The sequence below is a fragment of the Protomyctophum bolini genome (assembly GCF_963924005.1).
Source record: "Protomyctophum bolini genome assembly, chromosome: 21".
NCBI classification, from domain to species: Eukaryota; Metazoa; Chordata; class Actinopteri; order Myctophiformes; family Myctophidae; genus Protomyctophum; species Protomyctophum bolini.
The window spans coordinates 6,261,968-6,288,632 of NC_137882.1; the positions used below are offsets into that span (position 1 = coordinate 6,261,968).

Genomic DNA, 26,665 nt, shown 5'->3' on the forward strand with positions numbered 1-26,665 from the left:
AGTATTCAGCGTCAGGCCTCTGGTGGTGGTGTGGATGGATTCAGTATTCAGCGTCAGGCCTCTGGTGGTGGTGTGGATGGATTCAGTATTCAGCGTCAGGCCTCTGGTGGTGGTGTGGATGGATTCAGTGGTCAGCTCCCCGGTTCAGTGTCAGGCCTTCATGGTGGTGGTTTGAACTGATACAACAAAGTACTGGACAGACCTTTTTTATATACTATTCTAAGCCCCGCCCTGAAGTTTGCTATTTAATCAGTGCTATCATAGCACTGACAATGGTCTTTGGACCGAAATGTTTGCTTTTCAATCAGTGCTACCATAGCACTGACAAAGGTCTTGGGACCGAAACGTTTGCTTTTTAATTGCACTTTGAGCACAGAGCACTTTATGAGCATGATAAAATAAAATACAAAATATTTTCTTACGTCTCAGTCCAAGGAGTTTTACTTCTATTTTCTATACGGTGAGCGAGTCTTATTCTGTCAAGGTTTCCCTTACATTTCTTTTTGTACAGTGTACAGTTTGTGGAGTTGGTGACATTGATCAATTCTTGATGAAAAAAAAAAGCTTTTAATTTATTATTTATGCCCCAAAATCTATAAATCTCACACTATTAAGGCAACCGGCCGGTTCCACAAGGTGCCCTTTTTTCACGTGAGCACCTGCCCCCTCTAAATGTCTGTGCACGCCACTGGTAATGCACATCAAACGATAATAAAAAAAACATTATTTATGATTAACATACTGTCTATTACTGATGATTGCACCTGACTTGATAAGGCAACATGGTTGAAATGTCAATTCCTTAGTTTATTTCCTTTTCTAAGTCTGCTGGGAATGTCCGCAAACGTCTTTCCAAGTTCTCTTTCTTCACCATCACTGTTCAGTTCTTTCTGATGAGACAAATACTTACAATAAGAGTAATGGTGAGAGAGCTTATATCCAGTTCCATGTATGGTACACAAATTCATATGGCTGAGATTTCACTTCTTTATTTCTTGTTCTCAGTTCTCCGTTTGATGGAAAGTTAATCAAATGATTTGTGGTTTTTGCCAGAAAGGGTCTTTCCAAGTTCCCTTTATTCTACTATATGTTTTTGGTGTCATAAACTCATTTAACCATGTCCATCCCACTCATTTGTTAGTTTCAAGAGTATAGTGGCTTCCGTTAAGGTGAACAAGTATTGTTGATGAGAAAGTCTTAGTACATGCAATGCATACCGTATAGGTGGTGTGATGTAAGTTATGCCAGTGAAACAATGAAAGGCAGCTATTAGCAAACATTACTTCTTCTAGCTGTCTGTCTCGTCTTGCATCGTCACCTGACATTAATGAGCATATGTCATCCCGTCACTTTACCACCAGTCACCAAGATAATTCAAACTAATTATTTTAATATTCTTGATATATTGTAGGCATTATCAACATAAACAAATCAAAAAGACGCTTAGTTTCCGAGGTACAGTACCCCTCCCCGAGGTATATAACAAAACGGGACATAGTTTTTGTCATATCTGTAGGATGTCCCCTTCATGAAATGGATTGTCCCCAGATTTGCTTTTACTGCAAAAGTCATGAAATTGATCCATGAAGTGACTCACCACTACATGGGCAAAAAACACCTATCCTAAAAGAGGGAGTTACAAGTTAATCCTCTGTCATTTTCTACCTGCTGTTTGTTTTAAAGCAACCAGAAAATGATGTTACAATTAGAGCTGGGACTCGATTAAAAAAATTAATCTAATTAATCAGAGGCGTTGTAGTTAATTAATCTAGATTAATCGCATTTTTTCAAATGTTTTTTGGTATCCCAGTGAATCAATGAATTGTGACTACAGGATACCACTCATTTTCAACATTTTACTGTCATTAATATAGCTGTTGTGGAAATAATAATAAAAAGTCACCCCATTCTGTGTTGCCTAGAACTGGAGGTCTGAAAAAATATCAACTTAAGGCGGTGCAGCAGCCTAATGAGCCTATTCAGTACTGGAAATGCGCCCAGTGAGAAACGTTCCGCCTTAAAAAAAAAAGGTGCGATTATTATTTCTGTAGTTAATTAATCTAAATTAATCGCATAAAGTCTCGGCCCTAGTTACAATATAGGCTTGTATTGTGAATCAGCAGGGATTCATAGGCTCTCTGGGGTAGAATCACTCAGAGTACAGGTCTCCACCAGACCAATTGCAGGTTATTGTCGGCTGGAAGTCAATCTTAGCCAGTGAGGATGGAATGCACCTGGGACGTATCCTCAGTGATGTGTCCTGAGGTCAACAGGGTTTCGGGTCTTCCAACATCATACCCCTCACTCCGGCGACCCAGCCGGGGTGATCAAGTCCCGACTTACGTCCCAGTAGCTACCCTCGATCCATTGGAACTACCCCAGAACTACTCTGCCAGGGCTGGGAAGTACACTTCTGGTGCATGGAAGGACTAGGCTCTGTGGGTTGTCTCCTGTCCGGGCCCCTCCTACGTCTCACCAGGTCCACTCCTGCTCTCACCAGGCCCAGGACCTGTGCGTTGCACCAGAGTCCCAGCACCAGACAGTTCATTCAGGAGTGGTGGGCAATGGTTCTGCAGGGTCATGGTGCTGCGGCTCTGCTTGCTGCTTGCTGCTTTGATGGCCCTCCTAAAGGCCTCACCGAGGGTTGTTGGGCTTCCTCCTCACGGAGGACACAGGCTGGGGCGCTAACCCACACTGCTCACCTCCTCACGGAGGACACAGGCTGGGGGTGCTAACCCACACTGCTCACCCGGGTGCCGTCTACATTCCGGCTGTCACCCGCCTCTCCGGTGGTCACCAGACTATACCTGGTTGTCACATAGTCTTTTCCTATGGCTATGAGTCACTATAAATAGAAAACTATAACTAAAATGCATGGCATGGATGCACCTGGGACGTATCCTCAGTGATAGAATCTATTATTCTCAGGTAGGCCTAATATCTCAAAGCATCAAGAATGATACATTATTGATATTGTATTCTATAGCTATAGGTCCATATAGCCTAAATGCAGTATGGTTTAATGCTTTGGAATTCACAGCTTTGTGCCATTCTTAATGAATAATCATCAATCAGTCAGTTCCCCATACAATGCTCCAGATGACATTGAGAACAAGCTGCTGATTGATGAGTACTACCATATAAGAGTTACAGAACAATATTTTTGTCATTCCATCTGTTTTGAGGCATAGGTCTACCTGAGAAACAGCCTTAGATTCTACATGCATAAACTAAAAACATGGCATCAAAATATGCAGTTTGCATAGGCATTTTACAGTAATAGATCAGGATTAGAACATTTAGAAGTCTTGAAAAGAAAACTGTAAAAGGGGCCTTGGAGCCTATTTTTACATATCTTGGGGTCCGTATACCTGTGGACAATATGTGCAAATAAGTAAATCCAAAAAGTAGGTGGACAATGGAGCAGGATTAACTTGACTTTTCTGCATTTGTATTTGCAAATCTCATGGATACATTTCATGGCTTTTGAGGTACCCCTGATAGAAGAGTAGGAGCAGTATTACATGAGACTATAGCCATTTCCACCTATAACCAGTAAGACGCCTGAGGGTGAGAAGCGACCGCGTCATAAAGGGCGAGGTGGTGTGCACACATCCACCTGGGTGAATGCTGGGTGAGCGCTGGCACTTTGGCATGGGGGGTAAGATCAACATAATTATGGAATGAATTATGTACTGACCATATATGGAGCATGTCTTGAGTGTACTGGGTCTGATGAGGTCAGATCAACATTATAGAATGTCAGAACAGGTCAGCTCCATATAGATCTAAGGGTGGCAGTATATAAAAGGTTGCTTATTCACAATAGAACCAAATATTGGCATCCTGGTTGCTTTAGGGGCAGAGAGCACTGAGGGGGAAGGTGCCCAAACCCCATAAAAGGGCACCGTTTTTGGGTGGTCTTTTTGTGGGGGTCCCTTGTGCCATTTCAATTCAGAAATATCCAACTAGTATGTTTCACAATAACTGGGCCTGTGTCATTGGAATTGACCCACTTTCAGGGTAGGTGTTTTTTGCAGTGGGGATCACTTCATGGATGGATTTAATGACTTTTGCAGTAAACGTAAAACGTCTGACCATCCATTTCATGAAGAGGACATCTTAAAGATATGAAAAAACAATGTCACATTTCGTTGATAAATAGTAGGACCAAGTGAATGTTGCTCAGAAAAGTTATTTCCGCCTATTTAAGGCCTTATATAAAAGGCTGCTGCTTCACAATAGAACCAAATATTGGCATTGTGATTGTTCTGGGATGTAGGCACACTACCTGTAGACAATTTGTGCAAGGATGATGTAAAAACAAACAGCAGGTAAAATATTACAGATACTTTTCTTGGAACGATCTCTTTCAGACAGACGTTTTTTTATTGCCTATATGTGCTGAGTAACTTCATGGATCAATTTCAACCCTTTTGCAGTAAAAGTAAAACTCGGGACAATCCATTTCATGAAGGGGACATCCTAAAGATATGAAAAAACTATGTCCCGTTTTGTTATACCTCGGGGAGGGGTATAGTCAACTTTTGGGGCTTTTGTTCCTGCACTAAAATGTCAGACATGGACAAGTCTTGCCGCGGACACGTGTGTCCATCAATGTACGGACATGTTGATGACCCCTGGAACAAACAGACAGGCAATTAACCAGGATTAGGCGCCAGTACTGGGATGCATGCAGTATATTTATTAGGCATAGTAACAGAAATCTGTTTTGAACATATAAATACAATACTTTTTTAATTATTATTTCCCCCTCCTGTCCGAGGGGGCGGGCACAGTGTGTGTGCAGAATTTGGCATCGACCGGGTTAACGGTATCTATTTTTGACAACACTAATGCCAATACAGATCTGTAACTAAAGTAATTTGTGCATAAAGTGCAGTAGTACTCAAGTAATACAGGATACGCTGTCAACACTGAATCAATCAATCAATCAATGTGACAAAGTCATAGTCCTTGATACTTCTATATGACAGCTGACCTGGCAGAGCGACCAACGTGTGTCTCGTAAACCTGAATATCTACCGGGCCAAAGGACATGCCAATGAAACAGTTTCACCCAGCAAAGAAGATTGAAAAACAACCATAAAGTCATTCAGAAAGCGGTTTAGTACAGTGGGAAGAGGGGGGGTCTCCTGCACCCCCCGGAAATATACTTCTAATCAGTGTTTTCTTATTGTAAAAAATGTGCTGAAAATGATGAGCTATGATAAAAAAGTTGTCAAAATGTCCCACCTACCTCAAAACCCCCTTTTTGGTATATGGCTCTGGCGAAATTGTGTAAAGGCAAATATGAATTCACTAAAATTACATAAATAAGACATGGAAGTCTGAAATTTGTCATGGAGTATCGTGACATAGGGGTAAGTATAAGAATAGGATTTTGGGGGGTTGCTACCATTATATATTTTAAATATGACCTACATTATCCCCAGAAAAACAAAAAAAGATGCTGTCCGCTTGACTAATAATAACAAAGATGGTTATTTTGAGATGAGTATCACTGCCTCACTTGTATATAGAAAACCTCCCATATCCCTAAGCTTCATTTTGAGCCCAAGATAACCTTTCTATCTTGAAAGTTACTCTTTCTGTAGCCAAAACTCTGAACTATACCTCAAATCGGTGAAAATTGTATATTCAGTCAGTATCAGCTATACATTTGGAATAAATTAATGAATGACTGAGTTTGAACTGACTCCACATTATGGAATATTTCTTACTTGAATAAGCTAATAATGTTAAAAAGTTGGAAAAGTGTCCAATCTACAATTTGTATGCAAATGAGTACCTCCATTATCAAAATAATCGATTTTCACTATATATCTCAGCCAATACGGCACTTAAATGAACAAATAAGGTGTATAGACCTATGTTTTGAGGGTGGAGGATCTCAGTGAAACTATTTTTAAAGTGACCATATGTGCCCGTGGCATGCTGGTGTGCAAATCGGTGCCGATTAAATCAATTCCTCTATCTCGCCGGCTTCTTGTCCATGCTTTCCAGGGTCAAGGAGATCAAGCAGTGAGGTTGGTATAGGACTGCACCACAGGACACACTGGATTCAAAAACTATCCCTGCCCTTCATCATATGGTTTTGGTTTTTCCACCATAGCTTCATCAGCTTGCTTGTACAAGGCAACAGTGGCTGTCTTCAGAGCAGAGTAGATAGATAGATAGATAGATAGATAGATAGATAGATAGATAGATAGATAGATAGACAATAAAGAAACAGTGCCAACAGAAGGCATAGTTCCAAGAGGCATCACATCACACTTTATGCACGGAACTGAGACAAGCCTGCTTGTTCATAAGTCCTATACTTATGGGAACAAACGATCTTGAGGCCCTATAGCCTGCAGGGAAGGTACCATGTACCGTCGCCCTGATGGTAACAGATGGTATTGGCTGTGTAACGGGTGTGTGTTGTTCCTAGTAAATAGCTTTCCCCTTCCTGAGTACCCGGGTCTCATACATTGAGGTCATACTCTCAAATCGTACCCCAGCTATATTTTGCTGGACACGCTGATGTTTTTATGGAGTTTGTTCTTATTGACCAATGATAATGAGCCATACCAGGGAACAAAACACAATGTCAGTGCACTCTCCACAAAGGATCGATGAAAAAGTGCCATAATACCTTTTTCGACGTTATACTGTCTCAGTCTGCGCATAAAATGCAGCCTCTGCTGACCTTTCTTATAGATGGAATGAGTGTTGGAATTCCATGTCAGCTTGGAATCAATCGTTGTACAACTATAGTACCTGTATTCCTCCACAATCACTACCCACAATGACTATTTCCTGGTGTGCATGAGCACCAGTCCTAAGGTCAAATATGACGACCTTAGTTTTTTTGATATTCAGCTGGAGGAAGTTGCTCCTGCACCAACCGGCAAACTCGTCCACTGTTCTTCGATAGCTAATCTCATCAGTAGTTAGTTAATAGTTATCTGCACGCTCAGTTAGTAGGACAGAGCATTATGGATCAGGAGATAATGAAGCCAGTACCAGCCAGTAGACCAACGTGCCTTCTTGTCAATCTGAATACCCACAGTAGTGGCACAAAGGACATTCACTCAGAAAAGAAGATAAAGGTCATTCAAAAAGCAGTTCATCAGCACCGTTAGTAGGACAGAGCATGATGAGTCAGGAGATAATTAATTAATCAGTGGTGGAAAGAGGTGTTTTACTTAAGTAAAAGTACCAATACTGCAATTTAGTAAGGAATTGAAAATGCACTTTAGTAAAAGTACAAAACTATCGGCATCGAAATGTATTTAAAGTAGGCCTACTAAAAGTAAAAGTATACTCATATTGCAGAATGTCCCATTTCACGTCCCAAGTTCAAAATGTGTAGAAAACCTATTGAAAATAGCCGATCGACAAGCTCGCAATGCGTTTAGATGGTGGAGACCTGCGGATGGAGGTTTTTGTCACCCGCAACCGCAAATTCATTATCCGCCCTCTGTCCAGCCGCATTAATGATATCCTATTTATATTAATCAAAATTGTACTTAAGTACAGTACTTAAGTAAAAGTTACTCTCCACCACTGGAGATAATACAGCAACAGTACCAGTCAGGTTAACCCATTCTGAACGGGAACCCATTTTGGTGCATCATGTTATGCTTTAGCTATTGAAAAATAGCAGATCTACAAGGCGCGCTACGAGCTTGAGAATAATAGTGCAATGCATCAATATAATTTAGTCTCTTCACAGTATGTTCCAGGCATTTATTCTGCATCTGATATGACGTTAATTGGCTTGAGATCCGTAATATCCCACGGTGGCGCCGGTTGCTCATTGGAGCAGCACATGGATGATGAGACGTAGGACTCGTCTCCTCTGTTCAGCACATGGATGCCCATTGAAGCCTGGAGAGCGCGCACAAGCTGGCGTTGCCTGCAGGCGACCTGCTGATAACAAAATTCTTTCCCTGCACTTCCACTACAGGCCAAGGCCAAATACATGTCGTCTCAAACCAAAACAGACCTTTCATTATGGCCAGTTTGTGGCTGGAGGCAGACAACAACATGGAGACTGAATAAGATATAAGATATTAAATCTGAACCTATAGCGTCAGGAAATCCATGATATAAATATGATAAAATAATATAAAGGATAATACAGGGCTGAGATGATTAGGCACGTGGATGGTGACATCACATGACATTAATGATGATAAGGAGAAGAACCCGGAGTAAACAGGCAGTAGGCTAAGAGTAAAAGGATGATATGAAGACTGAAGAGTAAGGTGACAATATGAATGACCTACGTGTATATGACCTTGACATGACGTGTAAACAATTATATATCAACGCACACAATTGATAGTCGAGGCATTAGTCTGAATAAAACACACACACACATGCACACACACACACACACACACACACACACACACACACACACACACACACACACACACACCACACACACACAGAAAAATAGAAAATCGTGGAAACGTGTGCAAAATATTTTGAATATAGTTATTCTTTCACACAGCAAACGTTTTTTAACTCAAACAATTGCTTCCGAGGGGGTCCCTGGTGGAACAACATAATTTCAGATGGGGGTCCGCGGCCAAATACAGACAATTCCGGGGCGTCCTTGACATGAAAAAGGTTGAGCACCACTGATATGGAAACACAGGGTTTTTCAGAGGAGGATTTAGAAGAAACTCCCTTTTAACCGTGATAGATTCCTCAAAAACACCCGTCCTCTTTTTCTGTTAACCTAAATTGTCCTTCTAATACGTGAGGGGGCCGTGGTTTTTCATTTACTGTTTATTTATTTTTAATAATTACTTTTTATGTTTAAGTCTCCTCCGGCCTCCTCCTGGAGGAGGTTTTTTTTTTTCCAAAAGAAAATCACACCTGTGTGAAGTGAGTGGTGCAACTCTGTGTGGGGGTCCCCGGAAGTTCCAGACCCACAGGAACGCAGCAGGGGGCCGGGCCGATTCCGGCGAGCCGCCCCACGTCCGAATCGGTAGAGAAATGACAGAGTCACCGTGTGGGGGTCCCTCTACTGTACCCTCTACTCTACTGTACTGTGCTGTCACTGTACTGTACCCAAAATCATCATATACAGTTAACATGTGCGTGTGTGTATGTGTGTTAATTAGGTTGCAGCACTGGTGGTGAAAAACCACCACGCTCTGCAACACAGACGCAGTGACGCACTCTGTCACAACTCACAAGTCAATGTCCGGGATTTACTTCGAGTTGAAAGTACAAACCCATCGGTGTTCAAAATGTACTTGAAGGCAGAGGCGGAAGGTTCTTATAATGTCAGTGTATTGGGAGGAGTTAAATGAATTAATGAAGTTTATTATTTACTTTCTAGTTCGTTTTCTCCATGTCCGTTGACGAAAACATGAAGTTAAGAGATTGGGACATATTATCCAATGGATTAAAATAACGAAAGGAAAGAGACAAATATACGTTGTGTGGGTTTGAAATTCTTGCTTTTTGGGGCAGAGACAGACCGACATGGCTCGGACCCATAAAGATATAAGACACTTAAGTTAAGAAACAACATGGCTAGTTCAATCACATTGGAAGTGGCTCGGGAGGCATCCTTTGGTAGTTTGGTTAGACATAAGGTTGGTGAGGGGTGCGTTAAAACGACCGGATTAAGGTTGGTGAGGGCTGAGGGGTGCGTAACTTAACGTTAATTTAAGGGTTAGGTAGGTTTAGGTGTGCTGTCCAGTGGGAGGTTAGGTTAGGGTTAGCCCCATATGTGCCCTCTCCCTACGCTGAGCGTAGGGAGAGGGCACATATGGGGCTAAGACTGACCCGGCTGCGCTTGTTTCTCTCACAGCATCTGGCAATGCTACGCCTAACGCCAGGGCTCCACTGGGCCAAGGACTGTCCTTGCACTGGGCGCGTCTGCGTCGCGTCAGCGTCACCGTCACAGAATGTTCCCTTTTTATTCAATGAAGGGTGGCTCCACTGCCCGCGACGCCCCGCGTTGCGTCGCGTCTCCGTCACCATTAAAATTGAACCGGTTCGTTTTTTGACGCACGCGTCGGAGACGCAACGCGACGCAGACGCGCCCAGTGGAGCCCTGGCGTAAGAGGAGCTCAGCTCAGTTCAGTCAGCTGTCAGATCAGACAGAGCAGTCCGTCAGTAAGTGAAGAGCCATGCTGCTGTCATTGTACCGTGTTTATGCCAATAAACCTAAGATAACTTTTTTTTTGCTTCATACTACTATATAGCCTTTATAGCTATCATGTAAGCTAACCTCCCTTGCAATGTGTGTGCATGCAGTAGTTAGCTACTCTGTTAGCACACTAGGCTAGCTCTAGCTGCAAGTTTGTATTTATGCTTCTTGTTGTCATTATTCATTCACCTCGTATTGGCGTTGTCTTACTCATAAAGAGTATGATAATATAATGATAATATAATTATGTGGCCTCTTGATGTGTGCACTTTCTTTGGTCATTTCTTCAAGGTTTTGCTGTCAGTATGGCTGACCCTTGGCAGGAGTGCATGGACTACTGTGTTGAGGTGACCAAACAGGCTTGCAAGGTGAGAGCATCTTAAAGAATAGCCCTTTTCGGCACCCTTGTTTACCTTTTCCTGTATTTGGGATATCCCGACAGGGGCTATAAGTTTAGTTCTCACCCCTAAATTCATATTTATTTTGGACCCTCATCTGAAAAGGAGTGGGTACCAGGAAGAGTGGGCGACTGAAGTCTTGGGATTCATGTCGACAGAAAGTGTTTTGCATGTGATAAAGGCTGCCCAGTCTTCCCCAAAAAGTGTGCAGAGTTCCCTAGTGCCCACCTTTCCTGTATTCAGCAGCAGCAGATCATTGTCTCCACCAGGCCGAAGGCATGGGGGGAGAGTATGTTTTGCACTCCCGTCCGTGTGTGTGTCCTTCCGTCCGTCCGTCCTTCCGTCCGTCCGTTATCAGCTAATCTCCGGCACCGTTGGCCCGATCCATGCCAAACTTTGCACACACACACAACGGCCTGTTATAGCGCCACCATGAGGCCGATTTAGGCAAAACACATTACTCGTACACATTTTATCGATACATCACACAATTCGGTATACACTATCTCCATAGTCATGTGATCAACATGGAGCGGCACCATTTCCCATCTTCCATCCTGATTGGCTAAGATTGGCTTCCAAAGCTCACACGAAATGCCACAAATCACAAACACAGTGTGCAATTTTTTATTTTTATTTGCCTTGCTATCCAACCACCAGATGAAGGCAAGCTGCAATGTCCTACATTCCTATCCTCCCGGTGGAGACCTGTGCCCATAAGGACACTTTTCTAGTTGGAAATGTATTCCTGTCCTTTTGGGGAAGGGGGGGACAGGGACAGTGCATTGTACATGACCGTACCTACACATGGATGTGCATACTAAAACAATGTCAGCTTTTCATATTATATAATGTCACCATTAGGGTGCAGGTGGCATACATACGCACAGTCGCACACACATCCACAATCTGTCTTTGTCAGGAAAAGTGTGCCTGCCACTTAAGATATCAAGCAAAAGATGCATGTGCTTGCGGCCAAAACGATTGTCTGTTTTCACACTGGCACAGCCCCCACCCCCGCCCCCGCCGGTGCTGCTGTACAAAACCACAATGCAGAACACATTAGGATAATTGAATCAACAGATGCGTGCAGTCATGCGGTAAAGTCCCCCAGGTGTGTGCTCTCATGCTTGTTGTTGTGTTGCGCGACTGTCTTCCCGCCAGATGATCTGTGAGGCTCTACAGAAGGACATTGCCGTCATGCAGAAGAGCTCTCCTGTCGACTTGGTGACTGAGACCGACCAGAAGGTGGAGCAGCTCATCATTTCCTCCATCAAGGAGAAGTACCCCACACACAGGTACTACTGTAGCCACGGTTCACACGGCGCTCGTTCCTCACGAGCGCACACAGCGGACCCTCACCCTGTTTTGTGTGCGCCGTGCTGTATTTGCGACGTTAACGTCTGCATAAGCGTTCAGATTTAAAATAATATATAAATGTAGCGAGGTGTGCAAAACACGGGCCATGTTTCAGGGCTAGTACTTAAGTATAGCTTAAATATGGTCCCCAACAAATAGGCCAAAGAGCTTATTGCTTGATCATAGAGCGTTCGTAGCCCTAGAATGTTGTTAATACATACATTTCATATTATTCCAGATACACAGCCATAGATCACTTCTATGCCCGCCCCCGGGTAGCAGACTAGTTTAAAGTCGCGGCGCTGCGTGTGTTACTCACTCAGTATAATAAAGGTCTGCGACTTGGAGTCAGATATTGTCCTCGCGGGTGCGTTTGGTGCGGGGCAATTAATCGAGTCAATTGTGTACATTGTACATGTGTGCTCCCCAAAGTAAGTTTTCATATATTCAGTCCTGCAGTCATTTCGGGCCATAAGTGGGCAGAGAATGTTGTCTGTGTGTGAAGCTTTTGATGATGATTTTATTAAACACACATTTTCTGCCACAACGTTCTGATGGATGAAAGTAGAGGACAAAATATCTGACTCCCAAGTCACAGCAATTAATTATTGAGTTTGAGTGTGAGAACTGTAAATGTTTCTGTTACTTTGATCTGACCCCCCCATGCCAAAACGCCAGTCGGCTGTCACCCAGGCGGATAAAGGGCGAGATATCTTCTCTCCCCTGTGTGTTTGTGTGTTTGTGTGTGTGTGTGTGTGTGTGTGTGTGCATGGTTCCTTCGTGGGGTGATTAGTTATAATATGACTTTATCTATATTATAGATAAAGACTCTATGCCATTGCCTATACTTAATGTTTCTAGATTATACATTATGTTCTGTGAACCTGATTTAAAAGCTACAATCTGTATATTTTACACCTGCTGTCTCCCTCTCCTGGCGGAGAAGGGTAATTGCTAGGCTTGTCAGGATTACAATTTTTAAGTATTTCTGTTTGCCTTTTAGGCTTCGTAATCACAAATGTCACAGGGCAAATTATATGACAAATAACTTAAATATACAAAGAAATTATTATATATAAAAAAAAAATATATATATATATATATATATATATATATATATATATATATATATATATACAAAATAGTGGAAATAGTTGATCGACTAGCTTACAACATAACACCTCACTGTGTTGTAATCTTGTAGATCTGCTATTTCCGCAGTTTTTGGAAAAATATTTGAAAATGTATGTACATGGAAATGAGTGACGATTATGCAAAAATGAACTCGCTATTATCTGAAATAATAGGCGATTATGTAATAATTGTGACAGGCCTAGTGATTGCAATGATGTCTGTCTACAATAAAAATGGTGCCACGTCTAGCGTTCAGTCTATTGTACTGTATATACTGTAGTTATACATGTATATGTGACCAGTTTTGACTGAGAGCCTGATATCGTGCAACCTCCAGCTTTTCACCAGAGGATAAAAACAAAAACAAATACTTTTAAAAAAAAATCCAAAATGAGTTGATGACACAGGCAGACTCTTCACATACTAGAGCATGTCTGAAATAAGTGTTTTCTCAACTCGCTGTTTTCTGCAAAACATTACTCTATAAGCCATTATCTCCAAATCTGGTGGGTCAAACTGAACAACCAATATGTCAATCTGAAGCTATGGTTCCCTGCTTTCATGTGACATGAAAACGAAAATTCAAAAAAAAATCCAATGGCAGTCCCTCAGTCAAATCTGGCCACATTTTGTCGTGTACAATAAATCCAAGCATTGATGTCAACAGCCATCATCGTGTCATTAAATTCCCTCCACTGCTCTGTGCACTGCTTTGTGAAGCTTCATCGGGGAGGAATCTGTAGCAGCAGGATCCCCCAGCCTCCTAACGGACAACCCTACCTGGATTATAGACCCTATCGACGGCACCACCAACTTTGTCCACAGGTAGGAGAGACTAGTTTTGGTAATATTTAGAGTGGTTTTCAACCTTTTTCGTGTCGAGGTTTTATTATTTATTTATTCAGCATTTGAGCCACGGACCACCTGATGAGATTTAGCCGTGCAGACCCATGAGTCTTTCAATATTTAGTTGTTTGTTGGATAACATTTTTGTCTGTATTGATGTGGTGCCATTAGGAGAGATAACAGGCAAACGTTGATCAAAATGACCAATTCTTCTACATTCTCTAATTGTGTAGACTTCTTGTAAATTAAGTAATGCAGATTTTTAACAATAGTTTAACTCTTGAGAATCTCAAGAGTTAAAGGGTCCATTTGGTTACCAACTCTAAACCATTTAACGGGGGACCACTTGGAACCCCCTCAAAGACCACTGGTGGTCCCCGGGGCGAACCACTGGTTGAGACTGATGATAGGCTCTTGGTTTAACTATGATCCTAGATTACCATCTGCATTTGATGTATTTCCTTGTGTTTGCTTTGCTTACTGTTGGGCACTCTGGATTTAGAATGTCTGCTAAAAAAAAACTTGCAATGGTAATTATTTATGACCTATAGTGTTTCTGTTCTTTTATGGGTTATAATTGTTTTAATCTATTGTCTAATGTTTTGTTGTTATTATTCCTGGTCTTGTCTTGTACGATTGCAATTAAAAAAAGGATGACATACTAGCTTGACATTTTAGAAGGCCATGTAAACACGCTGCTCAGTGAAGCTTCTAAATACTATAATAATGATCTAGTTTCTGCAGACTGGTGCAGTTTTTCAGGATACAACCTTTACTCACTGTAAGAGACATCAAAGATTATTATGTTGCAGAATCCATTTTTGGAAATGTTTAAAAACATTTAAGGTCAAATGAAATAGATGCAGCCAAGTCCTAGCTTGTCAAGCTTGATATATATACTTTTTTATGAATAAAATGTATAGAGAGTATGTTTTTACCCATTCTTACCGGGAACCCATTTTGGTGTTAGCATCATGTTATGCTTTAGCTATTGAAAAATAGCAGATCTACAAGCTCATAGCGCGCCACCGAGTGGCGCGCTACGAGCTTGTAGGTCTGCTATTTTTTGAAAAATCGAAGAACGACTGACATTTTTACAATCTGATCTCAGGTCATGATGGGTTTATCAGACCAGTGTGTGTCCAGTGGAAACCTCGTATGAATCTGATCTCAGGTCAGAATGGGTTAAAGCAACATATCAAGAGGCGTGGTGAGACATGAGACATAGTCGAGTGCCTCCAACCCTCTTAGAAGAGGAACGATACATAATAAAGATTGTATTGATTCTCCAATATCAGTCATTTCAATAACTCAGGAAGGACCACTGGACATAAGCCAGAATGCATTTATAACCATACCATAATTCAGATGTGGAAAACCATGTCGGGCGTTAAGGACCCCCCCCTTTGACCAGATGGAGAGATGTAATACTCAAACCAAATACCATAGGCATTCAAAGCCTTGTATACTAGGCATGTGGAAAATAATCGATACGTATCGATTATGACGTGCGCGATGCGAGTGAATCGGTTCATTCACTGTGTGTCTGTGTGTCGGTGAAATCGGGTGAAATCTCGATGCATCGTTCGCGGAGTGCTTGTATCGGTAAAATCCGTGGTTGCACTGTTTTTTCATGGTAAATTTCACCCTATCCTGTGTTTCCGAGGCGCATTGAACGTACCATCAGAAAAGGAAGGGAAAAAAAAGGTCTCTCGCAGCCGGCTCCGTCTAATGAGCAAATTTTGAACTTCCTGTCTGAGAGCTAGCAGATTTAAGACATCCGGTTGCTTTCAGAATAAAATAAGGTTATTTAATTCGTTAATTAAATATTTTTTACATTACATTATTAGTATTATTATTACATTACAGTTATTGTAAAGACACACATTATGTTTCTGTGTAAAAATAAGTAATTAAATAACATAAAAAAGTTATCTAAATGGATAAATGCTATTCACTGGAGTGCATGGACTTTATAAAGTGGACACTGGACAAAAGACGGCTCCGCAAGGCAACTATCTGGACATACCCACGCCTTCGGGGAGATGTCCTCTACCACACCCCACTCTCCGCTAAGCGGGAGAGGTGTAAAATTCACAGCAGCAGCCCTTCTACTGGGGTCAATGCAAAGAAATGTACCGTTTCCGGACCCAGAATGGACACTGGACAAAAGACGGCTCCGCGAGGCAACTATCTGGACATACCCACGTGTTCAGGGAGATGTCCTCTACCACACCCCACTCTCCGCTAAGCGGGAGAGGTGTAAAATTCACAGCAGCAGCCCTTCTACTGGGGTCAATGCAAAGAAATGTACCGTTTCCGGACCCAGAATGGACACTGGACAAAAGACGGCTCCGCGAGGCAACTATCTGGACATACCCACGCGTTCGGGGAGATGTCCTCTACCACACCCCACTCTCCGCTAAGCGGGAGAGGTGTAAAATTCACAGCAGCAGCCCTTCTACTGGGGTCAATGCAAAGAAATGTACCGTTTCCGGACCCAGAATGGACACTGGACAAAAGACGGCTCCGCGAGGCAACTATCTGGACATACCCATGCGTTCGGGGAGATGTCCTCTACCACACCCCACTCTCCGCTAAGCGGGAGAGGTGTAAAATTCACAGCAGCAGCCCTTCTACTGGGGTCAATGCAAAGAAATGTACCGTTTCCGGATATCATATTACATTATGACCGATATCATATTGATATCCGACAAAATGAATTGCTGTTATGGCCGATAACCGATATTACCGATGTCGATAACCCTATCATTCTGTGTTAAACAATTATAATAATTTTGTCCATTCTGAAAAATACATGTACAGTATGTAAACAAGGTATCTGCACTGCAGGCTTAGGCAAGTCAGATTCAACTTTAACACCTTATTTTTAATATTGTGATACATTGTTTATCTGTAAAGACAATCGGACGGATGTGTATTAATCGGTTCGATTGATTAATAATCGGATTAATCAGAAATTAACTAGAATCGGCCCATACCGATGTGTTCACAGATTCATCTTACGATCAACTTACGGTTGTGTTTGTAATTGGATGCCCTTGCCTACTGTAACATGTGAAGGCTATGACATCAGGAGTGCAAGTAGCACTGCCTTGCTACTGCTTGTCCACTCCGTAAATTCATTAACATCATCAATCTTGTATACTATTAAACAGTACAAAGTTGGCTTCCAGGGCACTGGCATTATAGCTGTACATTTGAAATGTGCATTTATAGGCCAATACTATACCAAGTATACATTCAACTGATGTTTTAGTCAGGGACAGACTGTTGACTAGTCAAACAAAGGACTTTTTTTAACGATGGGTTCTCAGATTGGATATTGTGTAGTGTATATATATATATGTATATAAGTTATGGTTTACTAAGACAAGTGCCCATCAGGCACCGGCCTACTTGGGAACGATGCAAGTTGGGAACAATACAAATCAGGAATGCATACCCCCACAGTATTCAATACCACGTCATAGAGCATCTGTTTTAACTGTCTGTCTGTGTTTTAATTCCAGGAGGGAAAAACCACACGTGCGGATATTCCCAGGCCCACCAGTAGGGTGCAGTGTTTCTCTCTCCCTGGTTGAAAAACTGGAGACACACAACACACGCACACTGGCACAATGGAAGGAATTAAAAAGAAGTCAAGAAGATCTGGAGGATCAGTGGCCACTAGTGGGTACACAGGTGCATGGCAGGTGGCTTTGCTTCCACTGAACTACAGTAGGTTTAACTTCTAATCCAAATAGTTATTTATTTATTTTATTTTTATTTTCTTCTAGAAACAGCAAAGCAATACAATGCTTGATTAATGGTCACTAATGGGTTAGGCTATACATTCATCTTATCTGGCAATGTAAAAATGGGTTTGCAACAAATGATGTACAATAATGACAAAATGATTTATTAGGAAAACAATTACATTACATAGAAAATTCCATTTTTCAATGTAGGCAAACTCTTAAAGTAAAGGCAGAAATTAAGCGACTTTGTAATTGTAAAATGGACAGAGAACAGGCTGAGAGAGGGAGAGAGAGAACACATTGAAACCAGCCCCCTCCTCGACCAATCAGCTTGATCAGACACGGCCAGCATTCTGCCTGAGAGAGAGAGAGAGAGAGAGAGAGAGAGAGAGAGGGAGGCAGCACAAGTGGCCTAACCAAAGAGGCCTTTTTAAATTCTGGCTGCCCCCATTTTCAAAACATTGTCAAACAAACGTAATCCATTACATCTTCAGTGGGAACTCTGAACTCAATATAGCAAATGCAAATTACGATCAGCAATGTTAATTATCTCCCAATGCAGCCAGCTCGGTAGTAGTGAGCACGTGCACACGTATGTGCACAACACAGAGGAGTATCTAGTTTATAGTGTTTTCAAAGAGATGGATCACATTTACAATTATAATGTGTATAGTGTTTTCCATTCTTTCCACTAGTACCACAGCAGGACATCTTTATGAAAGTCATGACAATTTACAATGTATTTCATTAGAGAGACAGTAGGCCTAATAGTACACTCACGTTTTTAACAAATAGGACTATAGTAAATAGTAATAGTAATAGTAGTAGTAATAGTAATTCAGGCAAACATCATTTGTTTGATTAATGCATACAGTCCACCAAAGAAAACTGTGTTTGAGGAGAGAAAAATAAATCATCACAATATGAATATAGTATTATACATATGTCTACATCAAATTAAATCACAATGCATCACCACGTTCTAAGCTTGTAGATCTGTTGCTTCTTCCAAACGTTTTGCGTATTTTGACATGCCCAAAATGGAGACCTTTGGGTTTCATGTCGTCGTATTACTGGTAGTCGAGGAGTGAATTTAATGCCCGACTTACGTCTCTTCTGTGTTTCTGTGTCCAAATCCACCCATGGCAACCGCAGCTAAAACCGCCTTCCCCGCATCTCTAAAACCCCGCTTCTTTAGTCTTCTGTGTTTCTGTGTACACTTCCGACTACGTGAGTTCTTCCTGGTTCTCGACCTTGGCTATGATCGTCGCCTGTTCTTTAATTTCCTGCAAAGCCTCAATTCGGGTCAGGTAGCCCTCCTTGGCTTCAGACTTCTCCCCCTCGATGAGCAGGTCTATGTATCCAGGGGCAGAAAGTGGATTGGGCCTCAAAGCGATCTCACTCAGTCTGGCCAAACATGCAGCTGCCTCCTCCACGAGGGACACAATCTGGTCCTGGAGGTCATCTATTATTTTCTCTAGATTTTTGATCACATCTTGTACGGACAGCTTTGCTTCCGTGGCTTTCTGGAACTTTTCCATCATTGCATCCAATGGGACCATCTTTGACTTCCGAACGTGCCCCCATATGAAATGCTCGTTCTCATGTTGATCCGACAGACAGTTGCATACAGTACACCTTCCACTGTTATCCATGGCTTCACAGAGTCTCACTGGTTTGTTTCTTGGTATTATACAGGGGGAGTGACAAGTCCTATTGCATTGTGTGCAGTTGGTGCTCCAAGCACTGGAGATTTTCTTGTAATTTGTGGTTATTTCCTCAATCATATGATTTTCATTTCTGGAGATGGCGGCTTCATTTTCTTCAAGCGTTTGCTTCTTCATCCTGATTACTTCAAGTTTCACTATCACATCTTTAACCTTTGGCTGTATGCCATCAAGCCTTTTGCGGTCTTTAAGAACCTCCTTTGTTAGCTGCAAACTGTTGGTTTCCATTTTGTCTAAAGCGGCAAAGAAACGTTTCAAGTAATTAATGCCCATTTTCCAAAACATTTTTTGTTTCAAGTTTTCATCGTCAGAGTCTTCATCTTCGTCCCTTTTCCCGGGGGAACCATTGTCTGCAAACAGAGCAGAGTTGTTGAATTTGAAGTGAATGGGCAACCCTGCATCTGTTTTGGGACATGGGACATGGGACGCGTTTATCGCCTCCAGAACTGGGGGCTGCTGGCCGTCTGCAAACGTCACCAGCATCCGAATGTGCTTTGCAATGTCTTTACCAAAAATAGAAAGCACGGAGTCAAACACGTACTTCTGTGTGTGTGTCAGTCTTACAAGTGCGGCCTGGGTAACGAAACACACTATGTCAATCTCAGTGACACCAACGTCGGAACCGAAAAGGTTCCGGATCTTCTCTATGATTTCCCTGTCTCTTTTTATTCCTTGAGTATCACCAAAGCCTGGTGTGTCAACGATGGTGAGCGTATAAGGGACTCTGAAACCCTCTTTGTGGTTAAGTTTGTATGCAGTGACCTGAGATGTTTGGCTTTCAGCTTGGTTGCCTGGTCCCTCGTCGATCAATTTAAATCGGTAATCATCATTCCAGTTTACGCCGAGGATGTAGTTGACCATCCCATTGATGAGGGTGGTCTTCCCTGCCCCAGTTGCTCCAAGCACCATGATCGTGCGGTTTCGCCTTGTGCTTTCCTCGCCAACACTGTAGCTCCTGCATCCATCAATGTGCGTTTCATTCATTTTCAGAGGTAGCTTGTAAACTTTGGGTGGCCCCGGATGGATGAGTTCGCTATTAAGTCTGACAAATTCAGACAGAGATACTTTTGTTTCAGCTTTTGCCAGCTGTATGATTGCACTGCCCCCTGCTGGGTCCATTGCTCCACTGCCCCCTGGGTCCATTGCTCACGCTGACCTGGAGAAAATAAATACCTGTGTTAGTTCATTCACATAATACACACTATAGCCTACATGTTGTGAACTCTGAATCTGGGCCTTACTTAAATATTCTGTGTAATTTAAGTTCTCCATGAGTTGAAGCTTGTTCTGAAGTTGCTATACCAACGAGGGAGTGTTTGCCAAATGCCGCTTTTAATTGTGACAATAGGAGCATGTACGGGAAGGCATTACATTTAATTTGTGTAGTTTGTTGTGTACATGAGTCATGAGTCATGACAGACTTATACTTATTGCTTAAATACCTTGTAAAACAATTGTAAATAGAGTAAATACTTGTCTTCTATACCTTTATCAAACCAGGATCTGCTGTGACAGTCAGGATCATCAAGTTTTCACCATGCAGCACCTGATTACCTGTATGGGAAAAAAACATTAAAAGACTATTCAAAACTCCCAAGCAAGCTCTGCATGTATAAACTAATTCAAGGACTTCATCGTTATACATGTTATTAGTATTACACAGTTAACAGTACAACGGGTTGCATTGCAAATATACAGTATAGCTGGCTTTGAATGCATGCATGCAATATTGGCCAATGAATGAATTAGGCCAAAAGGCACATTAAAATTATTATATTATTGCAAAGTACTTTGCCGAGCAATATAGAAAAGAGAATAACAAAAACATTACAATTAAAATAAAAGTATGATTGAATATCAACACAGATATTTTAAACACTCAATTAAAAGCAAGAGTAGAAGAGGCTGCAAGCCATTGGCTCGTAGAAGGGCATTAAGGAGGAAAAAATAGTCTCCAGAGTACATTAGTGTACATAAAGCATTATGCACAGTGAACTGGCGAGACATATCGCTCCGTTGCTCAGTTGATTACAAATTGATAATTCAAAAATAGTTTCTCATTGACTACAATGGTCTGCCCCAACCTCATGTGAAATGTTTCCCCCTAATAATTTTTTTTATTTGTTTTCTCATGCCCCGCCATGTAAAGCACATTTGAGTATTCATATACACGCTGAAGTGAAGACACTTTATATAGGCAAGTTTCATTGCTTAAAGGGGAATACCACTCATTTTCAACATTACATTTTTCTATGGAGTTGTGTGCACTGGAAATAATACAAAGTCCCCCCCATTCTGTGTTGCCTATAGAACTGGAGGTCTGGAAAAAAACAGTAACATTATGAAGTACATTTTTGTTATGTCACTGAGATGTACTTCATAATGTTACTTCAGACATCCAGTTCTAGGCAACACAGAATGGGGGGGACTTTCTTATTATATCTACACAACAACTCTAAAGTATATTTTACTGTATATATGACAGTAAAATGTTGAAAATGAGTGGAATCCCGTAGTCACTATTCACTGGGATACCAAAAAAAACATTAAAAAAAAGGTTTCTCACTGTTCTCGGGTTGAATATTGATATGCGATTAAAATGCGATTAATCGAGATTAATTAATTACAAAGCCTCTGATTAATTAGATTAAATGTTTTAATCGAGTCCCAGCTCTAGTAATGAATTTACTTTCCTTACTTGTTAAATATGCTCCTGATGATGCTGTGTCGATGTGGACTGCCTCTGCTCTTGTCACTACTGCCTTAACTACTCAGCTATGAGTGGGGATGGATTCAGTGTTCAGTAGATCCTCCCCGAATGGATTCAGTGTTCAGCAGATCCTCCCCGGTTGGTGGTTGGAATGGATTCAGTATTCAGCGTCAGGCCTCTGGTGGTGGTGTGGATGGATTCAGTATTCAGCGTCAGGCCTCTGGTGGTGGTGTGGATGGATTCAGTATTCAGCGTCAGGCCTCTGGTGGTGGTTGGAATGGATTCAGTATTCAGCGTCAGGCCTCTGGTGGTGGTGTGGATGGATTCAGTGGTCAGCTCCCCGGTTCAGCGTCAGGCCTTCATGGTGGTGGTTTGAACTGATACAACAAAGTACTGGACAGACCTTTTTTATATACTATTCTAAGCCCCGCCCTGAAGTTTGCTTTTCAATCAGTGCTATCATAGCACTGACAATGGTCTTTGGACCGAAATGTTTGCTTTTCAATCAGTGCTACCATAGCACTGACAAAGGTCTTGGGACCGAAACGTTTGCTTATATCCAGTTCCATGTATGGTACACAAATTCATATGGCTGAGATTTCACTTCTTTATTTCTTGTTCTCAGTTCTCCGTTTGATGGAAAGTTAATCAAATGATTTGTGGTTTTTGCCAGAAAGGGTCTTTCCAAGTTCCCTTTATTCTACTATATGTTTTTGGTGTCATAAACTCATTTAACCATGTCCATCCCACTCATTTGTTAGTTTCAAGAGTATAGTGGCTTCCGTTAAGGTGAACAAGTATTGTTGATGAGAAAGTCTTAGTACATGCAATGCATACCGTATAGGTGGTGTGATGTAAGTTATGCCAGTGAAACAATGAAAGGCAGCTATTAGCAAACATTACTTCTTCTAGCTGTCTGTCTCGTCTTGCATCGTCACCTGACATTAATGAGCATATGTCATCCCGACACTTTACCACCAGTCACCAAGATAATTCAAACTAATTATTTTAATATTCTTGATATATTGTAGGCATTATCAACATAAACAAATAGTGCAGGAATAAACCCTCAAAAAGACGCTTAGTTTCCGAGGTACAGTACCCCTCCCCGAGGTATATAACAAAACGGGACATAGTTTTTGTCATATCTGTAGGATGTCCCCTTCATGAAATGGATTGTCCCCAGATTTGCTTTTACTGCAAAAGTCATGAAATTGATCCATGAAGTGACTCACCACTACATGGGCAAAAAACACCTATCCTAAAAGAGGGAGTTACAAGTTAATCCTCTGTCATTTTCTACCTGCTGTTTGTTTTAAAGCAACCAGAAAATGATGTTACAATTAGAGCTGGGACTCGATTAAAAAAATTAATCTAATTAATCAGAGGCTTTGTAGTTAATTAATCTAGATTAATCGCATTTTTTCAAATGTTTTTTGGTATCCCAGTGAATCAATGAATTGTGACTACAGGATACCACTCATTTTCAACATTTTACTGTCATTAATATAGCTGTTGTGGAAATAATAATAAAAAGTCACCCCATTCTGTGTTGCCTAGAACTGGAGGTCTGAAAAAATATCAACTTAAGGCGGTGCAGCAGCCTAATGAGCCTATTCAGTACTGGAAATGCGCCCAGTGAGAAACGTTCCGCCTTAAAAAAAAAAGGTGCGATTATTATTTCTGTAGTTAATTAATCTAAATTAATCGCATAAAGTCTCGGCCCTAGTTACAATATAGGCTTGTATTGTGAATCAGCAGGGATTCATAGGCTCTCTGGGGTAGAATCATAGGCGTTACACTCAGAGTACAGGTCTCCACCAGACCAATTGCAGGTTATTGTCGGCTGGAAGTCAATCTTAGCCAGTCAGGATGGAATGCACCTGGGACGTATCCTCAGTGATGTGTCCTGAGGTCAACAGGGTTTCGGGTCTTCCAACATCATACCCCTCACTCCGGCGACCCAGCCGGGGTGATCAAGTCCCGACTTACGTCCCAGTAGCTACCCTCGATCCATTGGAACTACCCCAGAACTACTCTGCCAGGGCTGGGAAGTACACTTCTGGTGCATGGAAGGACTAGGCTCTGTGGGTTGTCTCCTGTCCGGGCCCCTCCTACGTCTCACCAGGTCCACTCCTGCTCTCACCAGGCCCAGGACCTGTGCGTTGCACCAGAGTCCCAGCACCAGACAGTTCATTCAGGAGTGGTGGGCAATGGTTCTGCAGGGTCATGGTGCTGCGGCTCTGCTTGCTGCTTTGATGGCCCTCCTAAAGGCCTCACGAGGGTTGTTGGGCTTCCTCCTCACGGAGGACACAGGCTGGGGCGCTAACCCACACTGCTCACCTCCTCACGGAGGACACAGGCTGGGGGTGCTAACCCACACTGCTCACCCGGGTGCCGTCTACATTCCGGCTGTCACCCGCCTCTCCGGTGGTCACCAGACTATACCTGGTTGTCACATAGTCTTTTCCTATGGCTATGAGTCACTATAAATAGAAAACTATAACTAAAATGCATGGCATGGATGCACCTGGGACGTATCCTCAGTGATAGAATCTATTATTCTCAGGTAGGCCTAATATCTCTACACCTCAAAGCATCAAGAATGATACATTATTGATATTGTATTCTATAGCTATAGGTCCATATAGCCTAAATGCAGTATGGTTTAATGCTTTGGAATTCACAGCTTTGTGCCATTCTTAATGAATAATCATCAATCAGTCAGTTCCCCATACAATGCTCCAGATGACATTGAGAACAAGCTGCTGATTGATGAGTACTACCATATAAGAGTTACAGAACAATATTTTTGTCATTACAGCTGTTTTGAGGCATAGGTCTACCTGAGAAACAGCCTTAGATTCTACATGCATAAACTAAAAACATGGCATCAAAATATGCAGTTTGCATAGGCATTTTACAGTAATAGATCAGGATTAGAACATTTAGAAGTCTTGAAAAGAAAACTGTAAAAGGGGCCTTGGAGCCTATTTTTACATATCTTGGGGTCCGTATACCTGTGGACAATATGTGCAAATAAGTAAATCCAAAAAGTAGGTGGACAATGGAGCAGGATTAACTTGACTTTTCTGCATTTGTATTTGCAAATCTCATGGATACATTTCATGGCTTTTGAGGTACCCCTGATAGAAGAGTAGGAGCAGTATTACATGAGACTATAGCCATTTCCACCTATAACCAGTAAGACGCCTGAGGGTGAGAAGCGACCGCGTCATAAAGGGCGAGGTGGTGTGCACACATCCACCTGGGTGAATGCTGGGTGAGCGCTGGCACTTTGGCATGGGGGGTAAGATCAACATAATTATGGAATGAATTATGTACTGACCATATATGGAGCATGTCTTGAGTGTACTGGGTCTGATGAGGTCAGATCAACATTATAGAATGTCAGAACAGGTCAGCTCCATATAGATCTAAGGGTGGCAGTATATAAAAGGTTGCTTATTCACAATAGAACCAAATATTGGCATCCTGGTTGCTTTAGGGGCAGAGAGCACTGAGGGGGAAGGTGCCCAAACCCCATAAAAGGGCACCGTTTTTGGGTGGTCTTTTTGTGGGGGTCCCTTGTGCCATTTCAATTCAGAAATATCCAACTAGTATGTTTCACAATAACTGGGCCTGTGTCATTGGAATTGACCCACTTTCAGGGTAGGTGTTTTTTGCAGTGGGGATCACTTCATGGATGGATTTAATGACTTTTGCAGTAAACGTAAAACGTCTGACCATCCATTTCATGAAGAGGACATCTTAAAGATATGAAAAAACAATGTCACATTTCGTTGATAAATAGTAGGACCAAGTGAATGTTGCTCAGAAAAGTTATTTCCGCCTATTTAAGGCCTTATATAAAAGGCTGCTGCTTCACAATAGAACCAAATATTGGCATTCTGATTGTTCTGGGATGTAGGCACACTACCTGTAGACAATTTGTGCAAGGATGATGTAAAAACAAACAGCAGGTAAAATATTACAGATACTTTTCTTGGAACGATCTCTTTCAGACAGACGTTTTTTTATTGCCTATGTGCTGAGTAACTTCATGGATCAATTTCAACCCTTTTGCAGTAGAAGTAAAACTCGGGACAATCCATTTCATGAAGGGGACATCCTAAAGATATGAAAAAACTATGTCCCGTTTTGTTATACCTCGGGGAGGGGTATAGTCAACTTTTGGGGCTTTTGTTCCTGCACTAAAATGTCAGACATGGACAAGTCTTGCCGCGGACACGTGTGTCCATCAATGTACGGACATGTTGATGACCCCTGGAACAAACAGACAGGCAATTAACCAGGATTAGGCGCCAGTACTGGGATGCATGCAGTATATTTATTAGGCATAGTAACAGAAATCTGTTTTGAACATATAAATACAATATTTTCTTAATTATTATTTCCCCCTCCTGTCCGAGGGGGCGGGGGGGGGGGGGGGGGGGCACAGTGTGTGTGCAGAATTTGGCATCGACCGGGTTAACGGTATCTATTTTTGACAACACTAATGCCAATACAGATCTGTAACT

The 26,665-nt window shown here is 41.9% G+C and overlaps 1 protein-coding gene across 1 annotated transcript; it reads left to right on the forward strand.

Moving 5' to 3' along the window:
• The first annotated feature begins 10,066 nt into the window (after positions 1-10,066).
• On the forward strand, positions 10,067-20,999 carry LOC308336377 (inositol monophosphatase 1-like). The gene is made up of 6 exons (XM_080793741.1): positions 10,067-10,155; positions 10,481-10,557; positions 11,752-11,885; positions 13,801-13,905; positions 17,460-17,667; positions 20,915-20,999. The coding sequence occupies exons 2-5, from the start codon at positions 10,495-10,497 to the stop codon at positions 17,659-17,661; spliced, it is 504 nt and encodes a 167-aa protein (XP_080649867.1). The 5' UTR covers positions 10,067-10,155; positions 10,481-10,494; the 3' UTR covers positions 17,662-17,667; positions 20,915-20,999.
• The last annotated feature ends 5,666 nt before the right edge of the window (positions 21,000-26,665 follow it).

Coding starts and splice junctions, on each gene's coding strand:
- LOC308336377 (XM_080793741.1), top strand. CDS start 10,495: ATGGCTGACCCTTGGCAGGAGTGCATGGACTACTGTGTTGAGGTGACC. Junction 10,558..11,751: donor TGACCAAACAGGCTTGCAAG/GTGAGAGCATCT, acceptor TCTTCCCGCCAG/ATGATCTGTGAGGCTCTACA. Junction 11,886..13,800: donor GAGAAGTACCCCACACACAG/GTACTACTGTAG, acceptor TGCTTTGTGAAG/CTTCATCGGGGAGGAATCTG.